At 37.2% G+C, this 18,192-nt stretch overlaps 1 protein-coding gene across 2 annotated transcripts in view; it reads right to left on the bottom strand.

The window, feature by feature from the left end:
* PLPP1 (phospholipid phosphatase 1) overlaps positions 1–18,192 on the bottom strand; it is a 95,206-nt gene that overhangs the window by 9,143 nt on the left and 67,871 nt on the right. For both annotated transcript variants that reach the window (XM_046671059.1, XM_046671060.1), the window contains exon 4: positions 1,598–1,655. In XM_046671059.1, the coding sequence (XP_046527015.1) occupies positions 1,598–1,655 (58 nt within the window). The remainder of the gene's footprint in view (positions 1–1,597; positions 1,656–18,192) is intronic.

The following is an 18,192-nucleotide window of genomic DNA, read 5'->3' as shown; positions in this document are numbered from 1 at the left end:
GTAGAAAGAATGCTGAGTTTTCCTAATAAGATAAATGAACTGAGGATATTAGAATAGTAGTTGTTACTATCTTCAAATAGGTCACATTTCCCATGCACATTTTCAGAAAGATTTGGGTGTGCGTTTTCAAAAGGAAGCCCTAAATTCTGCTGAATTGGTATCCTGTTGCTTCCTCACAAAATTAAATTAACATAAGATGAAAGCCTTGCAATTTCCAGAAATGCTGAAGAAGCCAAAATTTAGCTCTATTATAATGGTTTTGAAGTTGTGGGTTTGAATTTTATATAACACAACTGCAACTTTACATTCTTTTAACTTTTGGAACTGGTTTTTCAAATAAAAGCAAGATTCTGGTAAAACTTATTTTAAATTCTCTCTAAATGAGACCAGTTAATTCCCAGCAGTCTACTCTTATTATTACACATGAGGGATTTTTAATCTAAGCATTAAATACTCATACAGCACTTACTGTAATCCAAGGGAGGAAAAAACAGGAAACAGCAAATTTACAGAGCACAACTATATAAAAATCCACTTATAAAGAAAATTATGGCAAAAATTATAGTTGATCTGTTAGGATGGAGATTTTCTCCCCCCTCTTTTCCCATCAAATTCTGATAATTGTATACATAGAGACACACAGAGAAGACATTATAAAAAATAAAAGTCAATTAAATTGAACTTTAAAGACCCCTTACATGTGCCCTAAAGCGTGGTCTTCCCATTAGTCACTCTCCATAGACGTTCAGCTCTAGTTTGATATGCAAAATGTGGGTACAAATCTTTTCTAACTCTTCACTTTGCATAATGCAAGTGCAAACTGCCATGCTGCTGTACGGGTTAGCAATTAAAATTGGACCTGGAAACTATAATGACAGGCTCCTTCTGATGCAGCAAGTAGCTCTCCCAGAAGTTGAAACCTTTCAAGTCCCATGGAAAGCAGTCTGGGAAATGCTTCAGGAAGTTGAAGGACCATAAACCCTGCTCAAATAGGAGCAACAACAGCTGCCTTCACATCCAATAATCAAAGCTCAACTTCTCACCCCAGCACCCTCAGGAGGAAAGAAGCCAGGCTGTTCCATGCCCACACTGAGCAGACAATGCTGGGCGCCCAATTAGGGTGCAGTTATCAAGCAGCAGCGTCACCTGGGCCTGGTATTTCAGATCAGTGACCTGCTGTGATTACACAGCAGCTCTTTGTATGTTCCAGAAAACCTCCTCAGGAAATATTCCCAAAGTAAGGGCACACACCAACTAATTCTTAGCACCACGTTTGCCGACTTGCTGATTAACTGTGAAAAAAAAAACCTACTTCAAAAGTGAAAACTCCCTATTATCCTGAAGGTTCCCAATGCATACACTGTGCCTGTTTGCTGCCTCTTAGTAAAGGACAAAAATACTTTCAAACAATTGTAACTGGCTTTGACAGAAGCGCAGGCATCCATTCCTCCGAACTTACTGCCACCAGCAATGGAGTCCAGTTGACTGAGAAGCTAAGGCACACGAGAATGTTGGAGATGGCCACGCAGGAGAGGACAGACTGAACACAAATTGCACGCAGCACGTAACCCACTATCAACAGATACAGAGTACTTACTGCCACAAACAGCATGCAGTACATGGAGAATGAGGAATGGCCTGAGTAAAAGGACAATCTAGAAAAGAAAGAAAAGAAAAGTTAATTTTCTCTCCTAGAAGTAGAGGATATTCTTGATTCATAAATCTCCCTACCTCCCCAGTGCACACAGCTCCCTCCCTTCACCTTTAGGAATTAGAAGGGTGGGTAGAGTGGCAGTTAGGACAGGAATATTAGAGTCCTAGGAGGGTCTGAGGTTCAATTTCTATACAGTAACATGTTATTGAAGCTTTCAGGATGGGTAATGAGTCATTGAGAACCAACTTGCCAAGCATTTCTAAAGCAGTACTTGACAAGCCATAACTAGCATAAATGGCCTGACTTTATTACATATAAACTTATGTGACCATGATTTAAGTTTTATTTTCTACTTGAAGGGTTTGTCCCTGAATAACAGTAATACTTCCTTTGGAACACTCAAAAGTTGACTACTTTTAAAAAATAAATAGCAATTTTTAAAATTTAATATTTTAGCATTTTAAGTGGGCACACATCTTGGCTTAGATTTCCCTCCAGATTAAGTGCTTTGTTTGACATTTATTAACATTGTATTCTGACAGTCCTGTACCAGATGAATCACCTCTTTCAATATTATATTCTATAAACATCTGAGCACCATCATCCTACCTAAAAATGACGGAATGCTTGCAAAATTTAATTTTACGGCACTTTGGAAAAAGAGAGAGCTCACTAACACTCATGATCTAAGTTCTGCTTACATAGTATTAGCCACTGATGCAGAAAAGGCAAGCACGTTGATGCAGTAAAAGTATGCCGTGCAAAAAATGTATCATGCAAATAATTAGAATGTTTCTCCTGACTGCTTTCCCTACGTATGAATAAGAACAAAAGAGGAACAGGCTCTTCAGTATTTGACTTATTACACCCTGCTTGGTTCAAAAGGAATTTGGTTCACTGGATTCAGAGAGGAGAAAAGACTCCTAAAACACATCAGAAAGTCTGTGCATGTTTAGCAAGTGACGGTAGGTGGGAGAGTGGAGATTTCTTAAGCATATATTGAAGACGATTCTACCAAGAATTGTGATAGTCTTTTTTGTAACCAGATACATTCCTATGAAAGAGAATATTCTAACTCCTTGTGCCAACTGGGAATCACATAATTAAACCTGATAGTTATTCTGGGTTTCATCTGTGTAAAACAAGAAAAATAAATCACTTTCAGCCATACCAACTATTAGGCCGTAGAGAACTGATCCATACAAATCCGTATTTTAAATCAGATAATTAGAGCAGAGTTCTGTACATATTTTCTAGTTAGTTTCAGAAGTTATATTGAAGAGCCTACAAGTTAATAAAAGCCAGTTTCAAGGACTGTCACATCCCATCAAGCCAACATAAGCATGATGATAGAAATGTTCTCAAAGCCAAGTAGGTTTCAACTAAAACCATGTTCAGAGTATTCATGGCACACTGTGCCACAAAATCATAAATTCCAAATTCATGTAATAATTTTGAACAGCTCTAACGCAGTCACAGGGTAATTTCATTACTTGAAAACAAAATGCTTTCAGTTTTTTATTTGAATACAGAAACAGGTATTTTATTCAGCAGAGAATCCGCCAAGGAAGTCTGGCTCTGACTTGGACAGACAGGGATTAAAAATGTAAAGGGAGAACTCTACTCAACCTCAATCTCTAAATCTTCACCCACAGTAAGTTACCAAACAGGTCATGGTAATATGGACTTTTATTTCTATTAAAAAGAAATCAGAATAAAACACCAAAAACATAACTTCAAATTATTTTCATATTCCATACAAATCTAACTCTTTATTGGAGTCTCTAGGAAACATAGCTCTTAAGAGCATCTTATTATGTCCATAATTAACAAATGAACAAATAACTGTATGGATAGTTTAATAAAATCCAAAGAGTCATTGAAATGCAGTATTTTCATCATGACCTGAACCAAAATGTTTAAGATTTTGGCCTTGACCTAAGAACCTTGCCCTGTTCTTAGATTTTAACCAATGCTAGACTACCGTCTCAATTCATTATAGCCCCTCTGATGAAGGCAGACCGATTCTAACAATTTAAGCCAGCTTTCCATCAAAACTTAGGAAAGTCTTTTCAGAAACAAAATTTACAGAGATAAAAATGTATTCTGAAATCTACCTGTTTTCACTAACTCTGGGGCATGGTCTATTAAACAATGAGCAAGTAGACTCGTCTTGACTATATAACTTACTGTGAATGGGATTCTATTCCCCAGTGGCAAATTTAGGTTTGTTTTTTTTTTTTTCCTTACATTTGTCAGCCAGGGCATCCCTTTCTCCTGGCAGAGCTCGTGAAACTCGGCCTGAACCACACAGCCATCCACCCACCCCCTACAGTGTCTGTGAGTTCCCACTCCTCAATTCCTCATCCTTCCGTCTCTATTCCAACATCCACATCAAGACAACCAAATCCAGCCATTATCAGTCATCAGACGTAATCAACTCACATAAAGTCTTTCTTAACTTTTTAAAATGGAATTTACTAATAAGTATTTTGGTGCTCATAGGGAGGTTAAATCACAAATAAACGACATCTTGCTGCTCTTCCTCTACCACCCAACTTTCTTCCCCTATCCTCCCCACAGTTAAAAAGCACAAAACAGTTACAACTTTAGCTATTCTTTTTAGTTTGAAAATGTCTTTCCTTTGCATTCATTCTTGAATGATGGTTTTCCTGAGTATAGAATTCTAGGTTGATGATTTTCTCCTCATCCCTTTGAGGATATCATTATACTATCTTCTGGCTTCTACTTTCACTGTTAAAATATAGGCCATCTGTCTGCCATCCCTTTCTGAGTTATCTGTCTTTTCTCTGTAATCACTCCCTCTCCCCGACAAAGTCTTCAATATTCTGCAGTTTCACTATCACGTATTCCTTTTATTTATCTGATTTAGTATTCATTGGCTTCCTACATCTGAGGATTTGTATACTTCACCAATTTTGAATAGGTCTCAGTCATTATAGCTTTGAATATTGTGTATCCTCCATCCTATTATCTTTTTGTGGGATTCTGATTCAACATGTTAGATATTTTCATTTCTATACCTCCATATCACTTAACTTTTCTTTTGTGTTTTTAATCTTGGTCTCTTCAGGCCTATCTTCCATTTCAATCCTCCCTTTCATTGTGTCTAATCTACTTAATCAGTCTATTTTTTTATTTAAATTACTATATATGTTATTTATTGAAGATCTCTTTGGTTCTTTTTCAAATCTATCTGGTCAATTTTGATTCTCATCATCCGACATCATATTCTCAATCTCTTATGTACATCTATACAGTAGACATACTGATTTTATATTCTATATGGTATCTAACACTTGCAGTCTTTGAGAGTTTATGTAGTTTGTTGTATCTCCTCACTCTCACTTAGGGTAGCTTGTTTCAGTGTACGTTCATTAATATTAGAATATGAGCTCATGTCCTTGGGACTCTATCTGTGGGAAATCTTACAGGCCTTGGTTTAAAGACAGTTCTTCCACAGAAGATGTGTGTTCTCTTCTGCTGGGTTCACTACCAATCCACTTTAAACTTCTAAGGTTTTGTGTTTTTTTTAAGCCACATAGTATGAATTTTGGCCCAGAACAGTGTGAGTGCGGTATTGTGGTTAAGAATTCTTTCGATAGTGCTTCCTGGGAGGATGTTGCCCTTTGGGAAGTCCTTACATTATCCATGGGCATTTCACCTGTCTTTTTACTCTGCTCTGGCCTCAGCCTTTACCTCCTGTGCCCATGTTCAGAGCCTATCAAAACTCAGGCTCTAGGCTACCAGGAATTGGCACGTACTTTCAGGGCACACATGAGATCTATAGCACTAACTGATCTCAGCCTCATAAAAATTCCTTTACTCTCCTGCCAGCTCAGCTATTTATTTAAGAGACTTATATGTGTTTTAAGACTTATATTTTAATACATAATACATACAAACATGTGCATATGTGTATGTGCAAAATATTATCCAGCACGTTTAGTTGAACTGTATCAGTAAGCATTTCTAGTCCTCCATGTTGCCATAAATGGAAGCAGGCTTTTTTTAAACAGGACTGATAAAATGTTATCTAAAATCAGTTGCTTTACTAGGAGACAAAAGAGTTTGGCACATTTTTTTAATTATAAAGTGGCCAGTGCTCACAGATGTTTCCAATTATTGCTATTCCACCCAGTACTCACTGGGCATGCCAAAGTTGGCTCTGCTGCAAATTAGAACAACTTCCTTTTTTCTCCTAAAAATCACCCTGAAATTGATTCCTAAAGCATTCCAAGGCAGAAAGGTTGTCAAAAGACTGTTAACGATTAAAAGCCACTGAGTACCTTCTATGTGCACGTACTCAATGCACAGTCTTCCCACTCTTTACAAAAACCCCTATGGTAGGGACTGTCAATTCTATTTTACATATAGAGAAATAGAACCTCCCAGAGGTTCAGTAACTTGCTCGAAAGTCACATCTCTTTGAGGCTCAAATCTTAGTCTTCCCAACTCTTTCCCATCATGCCATGATTCCACTCCTGTGAACGGCAGGCAAACCCAGCAGCAACGTTAATTCTGCCATATCTGGGCAGGAAGCACCCGTCAGAAAGGAGTCACAGCTTATACATGGCAACACGTGTGAATGAAAGAGACAAAGAAGAACTTAGACAATCTGTGAAAAAACAAATGTTGTCAATGTGTAATCAGTCATTTTAAAAGAATACTAATTTGTCCTTTGTACACTCTAAAGCCCAAATAAAAGGAAGTCAAACTGCAATATGAGGCATTTTCTCCAAATTTTATTTCCTGATTTTAAAGTTTACACAACAGCAAATTAACTTGAAGGACATGATAAGTTTCCCTTATTGTGATAATCTTTAAATATGGACTGATCTCTAAAAAAGTTAAGATATGTCACATACAAATGCACATATGAACAATGACCTTTAGTGAACAGTTTCCCAAGTATTAGTCCTACTTTATTTCAAAAGGATTTTTACAACAAATAACTATGCTAAATCCTTAAGCAATGAGACATCAGGTTATTACCTAAAAGAGTATTACATCTAAGGCACTTGGGGAATCAGATAGGCGACGAATGGGGAAAGTGGGTACTTTCACCCTGCACGGATATGAACACACGCTTTTCAGAGAGTGGTCTGGCAGTATCTATCTGTATGTAACTATATGTAAAAACAACATATTTTTGACCCAGTAATTCCACTCAAAGGCATCTATCCTAGAGAAACACACACACGAGCACGAAGATGTCTGCTTCAACACCGCTAGCAAGGACCCAAGAAGATGGTTCTGTCACTATTCTTCTGAATGCCATAAGTTAGCTAAATTGAATTAAATAACTCTATGTGAACTGACAAAAAAAAATTGTCTCCTGGACATACTTAGAAATATGACATTTATTTAAACCACAGAAACTATATAATTTCACATTTAATATAAAACTACATAGAAAAATAACTGAAAGGATACACAAAACTGTTAATAGTGGCTCTAGGGAAAGATATCAAACGGGGGTTAAAAAAACTTTCACGTTTTCCAGTGATAATACTGGAAACACAACCTTATTACTACAAGGATGATATAAATGAAAAAAAATTTTTAAAGGTAATCAAGGGGCCGGCCAGTGGTGTAGTGGTTAAGTTCATGCATTCCACTTCAGTGGCCCAGGGTTCGCAGGTTCAGATCCTGGGTGCAGACCTACCTACCACTCATCAAGCCATGCTGTGGGAGCACCCCATTTACAAAATGGAGGAAGATTGGCACAGATGTTAGCTCTGGGCCAATCTTCCTCACCAAAAAAAGTACATAAAAGCAATCAAAATATCTTTGATATGCCTGCTAAAAACTTCCTACAAACCTCTTCCCCACTAAATATATACACATACACACATACACCCCCCCCCCCCCCCCCCAACTCCTCTTCCTGAGCAGTAGTTTCCCTGAGTGTGACTCTGCTGAGGGAGCCACTATTTGGAGTACAGTTGCAGCTCCCTACCTACAAACTCATGCCCAGAACCCAAGAGTGACTCAGGTCCTGAAGCCTGTTCTCACATCTCAATGAAATGTTGTCACATTTATAAGTATTTTTATATATCACAAGTTGTGTTTCCAATAAAAATATGTGCACACAATTTAAAACCATTGAAACTCAGTATATTAACTCTGTGGTTACTGCAAGCAACAGAGCCAATAAACATGTTATGTGTGTCTGAAAGGGAAGATTTTTTTTAAAGAGATCAGATTTCTAGAAATGTCTGGAAATATAAGAACCACAGGGTCTCTCTCCTCCCAAAGGGTACAAAGACGAAGGTAATAAATGGTAAAGGAATATAAGTTGGTCCCAACCAAATTTAATTTAAACAAAATACAACAAAAAATCATGCAAATTCATCTTATTTCCTTGAACCACCCAGAGATTAAGAAATTATTCCATCAGCAGTGAAAACCTTGTCATATATGCCTTCAATTATTTTTACAACGATTTTATTATATTTCTATTTAAAGCTCTGCTACATTATACAGGGCCAATTTTAACAAGGCTGCTTTATACATAAAAGTGACATGCCTATCTGAATAAAATAGATGTGACTATTCTATTTAATTCATTAAAATTAATGCATCAAATACCACTTCATAGCTACTAACATCAGCAAATCATATACTGAACAGTCTAATATCTGCAGATATGAGATCATGAACCTTAAAGGAAAGAAACTAGCAGAACCATGAAAAAGGAGGAGGAAAAAGTAGGACATAATCGCTATGAGTGTAGGGTATCTCCAACTCCTGATTTAGTGAACCGTTTGATGATTAAAAACAAATGATCATCTATCTTCTGTTTATGGAAGAATCTTACCCAAAAAACCAGGACTCTAGAAAGCAGGCAGTCGCTGGGAACTCTGAGATAAAGGAAAGTAGAAGTGGGTGTGTCTTAAAAATCAGGTGACTGGGGAAGAAATGGTTCCAAAGTCTCAGCAGGAAAACTGTGACTCTAACAACAGACGAGGAGAGATGACGTGGTGACAAAGGTTACTGAAGGTAAAACATACATAGGTGTACTAGCTGGGGGAAGAAAGGTCACAAATTTCCTTTGGCATGAGGGAAAAGTTCCTAACTTGCTGCAAAAGGACTCCAAATAACTAAAGCCACCCTATCTAAAACAATTAGAAAAGAAACAAGAGGCAAGTGATGGATTAAATGAGGACACACTACTGTAAAGCATCCCAATGCGGTCACTAATAATCCCTTGCCTACCACCCCCCTTTTAAAACTCCTTGAACAAGGAGACCACCCTTGATGAAAGGAAAAAGATTTCAGAGTAAAACAGAAGGAAAGACAATTCTAAAGCGCTTTCTAAGGTGTTTATTTTTTTAAGAGGCATGATTGCTAGCTAGAGGCAAGATCTTGAGACTTGTGGTTTAAGCCCTCCCCCAGAAAGACAGCACCAAGGCTGAGAATGCCTATTCCCACCCGGCCAGAACACTCCACTTCCAACCCGAATGCAGACATAAAATCACCACTAACTCCTGGTCACGAGTGTCCAGGAGGATGAGGCTCAGGACATCAATAAAAGCGTCTTCAGTATTATACCCATACAGAACTTCAGGTTGGAGCTGAAGCAGACACTGCCAGTGGTGAGGGAAGAGCCAGAGTCCCACACAGATGTAAAATTCTTAGAGCCCAACAGGAAGCTGGCCAGAAAGGTCACTGTCGATTCCTTTCAGCTTAGACCAGATGACAACACTAGAGCTCGTATCACCACGGGACCAGCAGAACGCTGCAATAGAGAAAGCTTTCTACCCAATGGAGAGGAGCAAAAAAGTCACATTTCCTGTAGAGTCTCACCTCCTTCTGCTATTAAAAGAAAAGGAAGCTACAGCAATTCCTATCATACATTTAGGTGCCCATTTTAGTAGATTTAGATTAGAATTAAGTGGAGGAAAACTGAACATGTTTTACAAGTACAAGAACAAAACATGATCATGTTCCTCTCCTATTTCAAGTCCTTCTCCAGCACAAACTGCTGAGCATAGAGAAACAGACCCTTCATGAGCCCCACCAACCTCTCCAGAACCATCATCCGCTACCAAACTACTTACAGTTCCCAACACACCCCGTTTATTGCCCTCTGTGTGTATGTATCCCTCTACCTGGAATCAGCTTCCCACTTTTCTTTGATAATTATTACACAAGAGTCAATTCAACCACTGTTTCCTCCAAGAAACCTTTTTTAAACAGCTGGGTTGAAGTTATCACCCTTTCTCCACAAAGGAAAGAGACCCACAGCACTCAGTGAACACATCTAACTCAGCACCAACCTTCTTACCGTAAATTCATCTGTTATTGTACTTTCTTCCTCCATTACATTGAAAGCTGAGCAGGGGTGGAACAAGACTTGTTAAATAGCAATTTCTATAATTGTGTGTGTGTGTGTGTGTGTGTGTGAGAGAGAGAGAGAGAGAGAGAGAGAGAGAGAAAATGTGAGCTAACATCTGTTACCAATCTTCCTCTTTTTGCTTGAGGAAGATTGTCGCTGAGCCCAATCTGTGCCAACCTTCCTCTATTTTATGTGGGACACCACCACAGCATGGCTTGAGGAGCAGTGCTAGGTCCGTGCCCAGGGTCTGAACCAGCAAATCCCAGGCTGCCGAAGCAGAGTGTGCAAACTTAACCAGTACGCCCCCCAGCCAGCCCCTTCTGTAATTTTTTTTGATTACATACGATACATTCATTATAAAAAATTCAGGAGGTACAGCAAAAAATAAATAAAAATTTCTGGTAAACTCCCATCCTCTGTGACTGAGATCACATCTTCATTCACCTTTATCCCTAACACCCAGCACCACCAAGATAAAGCAGATGCTCAATTTTTTCCAAGCAAAAGTAGAATCTTCTCTTGAATAATAAATGGGTTTTTATTTAGTTATCCCAGAAAATATAAAATTCTTATACTTTTCATATTTTAAATACCACAAACAAATCCGCCTTCCCTACTCCCACTTCCATCATGAAACAAGAATAAGATATCACTTTAGTGGCTCCACAAGAAGTACACCCTAACAATCTTGTATTTTGACAGCTGTAAAATGCATAAAATAAAACTAAGGAACATATATTCTCTGCATAATTTTATAATGTAATTAAAAGTCTGCATAAGAATGTATGTAGTTAAGTACATATTATGTTGTCTAACTTCATTTTCACTTTCTAAACAAAGAAGCAAAGTTCCCTTAGCTTTAAATGCCCCAGACTGCCTTTATAAATTAAACAATTAACAAACAAAACTCCAAAAATCAAATAGGGTATACTGAAATTAAGTCTACTAAAACAGAGCTGTATACCCTGAGCCCCTCCAGCCTGCCTGCCTCTGATCATGCTTCTCCCTGGACCTGAAACACAGTCCATCCCAATTCTACACATTCCAACCTTACTCATCCTCCAAAATGCGTCCCCTTCTGGAAGCAGTATTACCGTCCTCTGATTTCCTGTAGTATTTTATCTTCACTCCTTTAAGGCATGTATCACTTTCTATCACCCACACAACCTTCAAACACATCTCAGCTCCTATGTAGTGAGCAGCACAAGAGCAACACACACACCTGAGTAGCTCCTACACTGACCAGGACTTAAGAGCAACAGGTATTAGTTGAATTTAGTAACCTCATGGAATAGGCCGAAGCAATGGGTCTCAGATCAGAAGCCACAACACCTTCTGGGAACGTTTTAGAAATGCAAATTTTTGCTCCCACCCTCACCCCCACCCAGACCCACTGTATCAGAAACTATGGGGGTGAGGCCCTGCAATCTGTACTTTAACAACCCCCCTGACAAGATACCAATGGAGCTGAAGTATGAGAAACACTGGGGCAAAAAGAGTCAGGGTGGTGTGGGGCTGAGGAAGCAGTCACAGCTACAACCTCAAGTGTCAGGTAGTGATATTCAGACCAGAAGAGGTAAAAGAGGTGCTGGCCTTGCAGTCACATTCCTTTTAAACACACTAATAACTCATGTCCTTTCACAGATGAAGGATCTTTTAAAATCACCCCCCCTCTTTCATTCTATATGCTGACATTTCCATATAGATATAAGACTAAAAAGAATGTTGTCTAGTTTACTGATATACACATGGGTGAGAAATACAGAGAAGCCTGAATAAATGACAAGCATAAAGGCTTATCCAATAATGTCTACAATTACACCACAGAGAAGAAGCCATTCTCTCAAAGTATAAAGCAGGTTTTACCAGGTACTTAGTACCACAACCAGTCAATCTCGTTATAATGGATTTTCACTATTATAGAAGGCACTCCCTCAAACTTCAGCTTTATTTACCTCCATGTGGGTTGCATTAAAAAACAGAAGAGGAACATCATTTCTCACGTTCAACCCAACATATTGCAATTAAACACCTAAACATACAAAGCTGCCATCATCCAAACAGAAATAACTTTGTCTCGAATATCTGATTCATACAGCCAGAGATCAATCACCCAGAATTGATCAGGAACACTGAGTTTATGCTTAAATAAATGTAACTTAAATAAAAGCCAGGAAAAAGTGAATCTCTTAAAGAAGCCAATAGTTTCTACGCTGTATAATCACAAATGACCAGCTAGCTGTGTAGAATCTTAAATTCACCCTACCTAACAGGGTGAATACCAGCTCCTGCATCCTGACAGTAGATGCGATGCAAGGTTGTGTTCCCATAATCCAGGTGATATAAAGCAGTGGTTCTCAAAGTGTGGTCCCAAGATCAACAGCAGCAGTAGCATCTGGGAACATGTCAGAAATACAAATTCTCAGGCCCCACCTCAAACCTTCTAAATCAAACACCTGGGTATGAAGCCCAGAAATCTGTGTATTACTAAGTGCTCCAGGTGATTCTGATGAACCACAAATGTCTTGAGAGCCTTTTGATCTGAAGATTCTCTAAAGAGAATATTGACATGGGAAGGGAGCTACAGGTCTAAACTACCTGGCCTCATTAGTAATTTTTTCAAAAAACAAAGTAATGCTATTCCCACTGGCATAAGCATGGCAGTTGGATGTCCCACTGTTACAAGTATAGCACCTTTTAGTTCACAGCAAATTCCCAGGCATGAATTTTAAATAATGAATAGGAGCTCTCTGGATATTACAATTAATAAGTATTCCATTCTAGTCCATTTATGTTCTCACTTCTATGTTCTGGACCCAATGGCCACCACAAATGAAACCCAGTAAAAGTCCTGTAGCATCAGTGATATCAGACAGAGCACTAGAGCATGCACATGTGCAGGAAGGGAGGAGGAGAAAAAGAAAGAGAACAAATGGAAAAAAAATCAAGACCAAAAACCAAAATTGTAGGAGGTGTAATTCTTGACTCATTTCTAGGCAACAAAAGTGACTCATTCTGGGTGCTTACATTCCCTTCTCTCCTTTAAGTTTTAAAACTTAAAACTTACAGAGGGCAGGCTGTGGAGATAAATAAAAGAACAGATTACACTATTAGGATTATAGGACAATGTCTAGTCTGAAATGTTTTTGCATTTTTGAGATACTGACTTCTAAAATTCAACAGAAAAGGAATAGGAAAGTCTGTATCCAACCAGACTATGCTCCACAATAGAAGAGCAACGCAAAGCCACTGTAACGTACCACGTTATATGGCTCTGAAACTGGCACGACTAACTCATTCTGGAAACACTGATGGATATCACATTTTTCTCAGAAGGTACAAAGTCGTCTTAAAATTTCATTTCTGTGTTGACTTTCCTTTCTCCTTGATTTAGAAGCCCAACAGATCTTCCAAATGAAAACTACAAATAATTATTTTTAACGTATATAGTTCTGCAATTTGAGTTACCCAGATATTCACACTGCTTTTGAAGAGGTTGTTTTCCTGACCCTTCCCTATGACTGTAAGTGTACAACTAGATGTGGTTGGTGTAGAAACTTTAAAGGGTAATGGGTAAAGCAAGTAAGTGTACTTAAGTCAAAAGTGCCATCAGAGTAATAGTACATGCTGGCCAATTTAGATCACTAGGAAGAAACAGTATGACACATATGGACTGAAAAATATAATTATTTTATATCATTTTAAATAAATCATATTATTTCATATTTTGTCCAAATGGCTTGTGTAAGAAAGAAAAATCTATCAATAAGATATATTGTCAGAAGAAAATTTTGAGGTAAGATTTATGTACCTGAACCAGAGAAACAATACATGTGTGAAAAATTTGTGTCCTTTAGGAATCATTTAAAATGACATTTTCTGGAGTTTCAACTACCTTAAATTCTTTTGCTGAGAGAAAAAAGAGTTTTCCTGTCTATTTTGTGTTAGGTGATGTAGGAGAGAGATTATTAGAGACACAGGCATGGTGCTCAGTGGAAAGTACTAAACTCAGACTCAAATGGTGAAATGATTAAGAAGCTCAACAAACTCCAAGTAGGACAACTGTAAAGACAGAACCACACCTAGACACGTCACAGTAAAACTGATGAAAGCAGTACAAGAGAACATAATACATCACATATACAATTAGCAGATGATCTCTCATCAGAAACCATGGAACCAGAAGACTGTGCAATGACACATTCAATACATGGAAAGGAAAATTAGCACCATCGAAGAATTTTATATCCAGTAAAACTTTCTTGAAAAATGAAGGCAAAATCAAGACGTTTCCAGATAAACAAAAACTGAGAATTCATTTTGGTTTTGGTTTTTCTTTTTTATTGTAGTAACATTGGATTATAACTTTCAGGTGTACATCATTATATTTTGATTCCTGTGTAGATTACATCATGTTCACCATCCAAAGACTAATTACAATCCATCACCACACACATGTGCCTAATCATCTCTTTAGCCCTCCTCCCTCCCGACTTCAAGAATGTGTTGCTAGCAAACATGAGCCACAAAAATACTAAAGAAATTTCTTCAGGCTGCGAGAAGTAACATCAGATGGTAACTTGAATCCCAACCCCTCTACTGCAGGCTCTGGAACTCCAATTCTATAAATAAGTTTCTTTAAACTCTTCACTGAAGATTCACTAATCTCCTAATCATTAAAGAGATCTTCACTTAATTTCCTCTATTAATTTCTTTAAACATGACTGTTTAAATCAAAAGTTACAACACTCTTTTGTTGGGTTTACAATGTATATGGATGTAATATATACGACAATAATAACCCAAAGTGTGTATGGAAGTTGGGGGCAGAGAGCTATACTGTATACAAAGGGCTAATTTTGCCATAAGAAAGTCAGCATTAATTTGAAGTAAATTATGATAAAAAGATGTATCCTGTAATCCCTAGAGAAACACTAAAAAATACCAAAAAATAGAAAAAATGTCAGTAGAATATTTAAAATGTTACACTAAAAAATATTTGCGTAATACAAAAGAAAGCAATATAGGAGAAACAGAAAAGAGATAAAGAAAAGTGCACCTGAAACTAATATAATGTTATATGTCAATTATACGTCAATTTTTTAAAAAAGAGAGATGAGACAAATAGAAAACACATAGCAAAATGGCAGACATAAATCCATATGGATAATACATTTAATGTGAATTAAACACTCTAATCAAAAAGCAGGGATTTTTCAGATTGGATTAAAAGATAAACAAGATTCAACCATATACTTTAAATAGCTAACAAACACTTTAAGTTCAGAGTCAAATAAACTGAATGTGTTACTTATGAAAAATATTACTATCCAAACAATAAATATAAGAAAACTGGAGTGGCTAAATACTAATATCAGATAAAACAGACTTAAGGCAAAAAATATTTCAAGCAACATTTCATACAGAAAAGGGCACATACAGCAGGAAAAAAGAACACTTATAAATGTTAGACACTGAACAGCAGAATCACAAAATAAATAAAACAAAAGCTGACAGAAATGAAAGAACAAAGACAATTCAACAATTATAGAGATTTCAAACTCCTAAAGAATAACTGACAAAACATCTTTGTAGAATATTCATAAACATCCATAGAAGATTTGAATAACACTATTAATCGACTTGGCCAAATTGACATCTACAGAACACTCCACCCACAAAACAATAGAACACACATTCTCTTCAAATGCACAGGGGACATTCTCAAGGACAGACCATATGCTGGGCAATGAAACAAACCTCAATAAATTAAAAGCATTCTAATCAAGCAAATTATGTTCTCTGACCAAAATGTAATTAAACTAGAAATCAATGACAGAAAGATAAATAACCCATAGATGAAAGAGGAAAACACAAGGGAAATTAGAAAGTATTTTCAGTTAAATGAAAATGAGGACACAACATATCAAAATCTGTGACACAGCTAATGATCTAAGTTTTCACTTTATGAAATTACAAAAAAGGAGAGTAAATAAAACTGAAAGCAAGCAGAAGGAAGTAAATAAAAATAAGGGGAGAAATAAATGAAATTGAATACAGAAAACGAGAAAAATCAATGGACCCAAAAGAAACCAATGAAACTAATAAAAAGATTAATAAAATTGATAAACTTCCAGCCAGACCACTCAAGAAAAAGCGGTAAGACACAAATTATCAATGGCAAGAATGTAAGAGGGGCTAGCTCACAGTTCCTATAGACAATAAAGGATAGTAAGAAGACAGTATGAACAACTTGATGCCAATAAATTTGGTAATTTAGATGAAATGGATAAATTCCTTTAAAGACAAATGACCAAAGCTCATACAAGAAATAGACAACCTGAATCGTCCTACATCTCTTCAAAAAAACAAAATCACAGTTTAAAATCTTCCCACAAAGAAAATTCCAAGTCTAAATGGATTCACTGTGAATTCTACCAAACATTTCATACCAAATAGTTGATACCAAAGCTAGACAAAAACTTCACAAGAAAACTATAGATAAATAACACTTATGAACACAGAAGTAAAAATCCTTAACAAAATATTAGCAAATGAATCTAGTTAAGATAAACATATGATGCACCATGACCAAGTGGAGTTTATTTCAGGAATGAAAAGTTGCTTCAATATTCTAAACGGGATATACTGTATTAACAGAATAAAGAAGAAAAATATGACCATCTCAATAGCCGTAGAAAAAGCATCTGACACACATCTCCACATCTCACACCTTAAGAGTCCAGTCTTGGCACTGGTATCTTCATCACTCCTCAAAGCCATTTCTGGACCATTCTTCCCCTTCCCCTCTTATAAAATCCAACACACATTCATGATAAAAACCTAACAAAGAGCATCTATAAAAAACACACAGGTGATACAGTTAATGGTGAAAGACTGAGTGCTTTCTACCTAAGGTCAGGAAGAAGTCAAGCACATCTGCTCTCACCACTTCTTTCAAGGTTTTATTAAAGGTCTTAGCCAGTATAATACAGCAATAAAAGGTAATATAGAAGGGAAAAGTATAACTCTGTAGTCACAGACACTACGAATGGGAACAGAGAAAATCTTGAGGAATCTATAAAAGAAGTTACTCCTACTAATAAATTAGTTAAATTTAGCAAGGTTGCAGAACACAGCCAATATAAAAACCAGCTGTATTTCTAAACACAACAAACAATTGGAAATAGATTTAAAAATTTTTTCAAACGTTTTCATGATAGCATCAAAAACATTAAAAAGTGATATATTTAACAAAATGTGTGCAACACATGGACACTGAAAAGTAAAACATTGTTAAGAGAAACTAAAGGGAACCTAAATAAATGGAGAGAGATACCACATTCATGGATTGGAGGACTTAATATCAAGATGGCAGTTCTTCACAAAATGATCTATAGATTAGAAGCAATCTCTATCAAAATAAACTTCTTCTTCTCCAACCAAGCTATTTGTTCATCCCCTCCATCCCAACTCCTCCATGGTACACTCTGGAACTCCAGTTCTTTTGTCAAAGTCCTCCGTGTTCCCCTGTGTCTTCAAACTCTTCACTGAAGGTTCACTACATATCCTAGTCAATAAATTAAACAGCCTCTCCCGAGGACACTGCTTGGCCCTGCAGTGCTATCAAAGCAGAGAATGAGATCTCCACATCTCACATCTTAAGAGTCCAGTGTTGGTACCAGAACCTTCATCACTCCTCAATGCCATTTCTGGACCATTCTTCCCCTCTCCCTCTTATAGAAATGCTTGCTCATCTAAGCTCAAATCAATACCACCTTCTACTATCTACTTCTCAACCACCTACCGCTCTAGTCACTTTTCCCTCCTTCATTCATTAAGAGTTTATACCCATATCTGTCCTCATATTATCACCTCAAAGCTTGCTATTCAAAGCCTCTTGATTCTTTGGCTTCATTATCAACAATGAGGTTCTATTCCATTGTTACCATTTGTTTAATGTTAGTGCTCCCTGCTGGACTAAGCTCTATTTGTTTACTGTAAGTGTTCCCTGCTGCACTAAGCTCTATTTGTTCAATGTATGTGTTCCTTGCTGGACTAAGCTCTATTTGTTTAATGTAAGTGCTCCCTGCTGGACTAAACTCTCTTTATTTAATGTAAGTGCGCCCTGCTGGACTAAGCTCTATTTGTTTTCTGTAAGTGCTCCCTGCTG

This window comes from Equus quagga, chromosome 9 (assembly GCF_021613505.1).
Source record: "Equus quagga isolate Etosha38 chromosome 9, UCLA_HA_Equagga_1.0, whole genome shotgun sequence".
NCBI lineage: Eukaryota > Metazoa > Chordata > Mammalia > Perissodactyla > Equidae > Equus > Equus quagga.
This window is presented reverse-complemented; position numbering and strand designations above follow the sequence as displayed.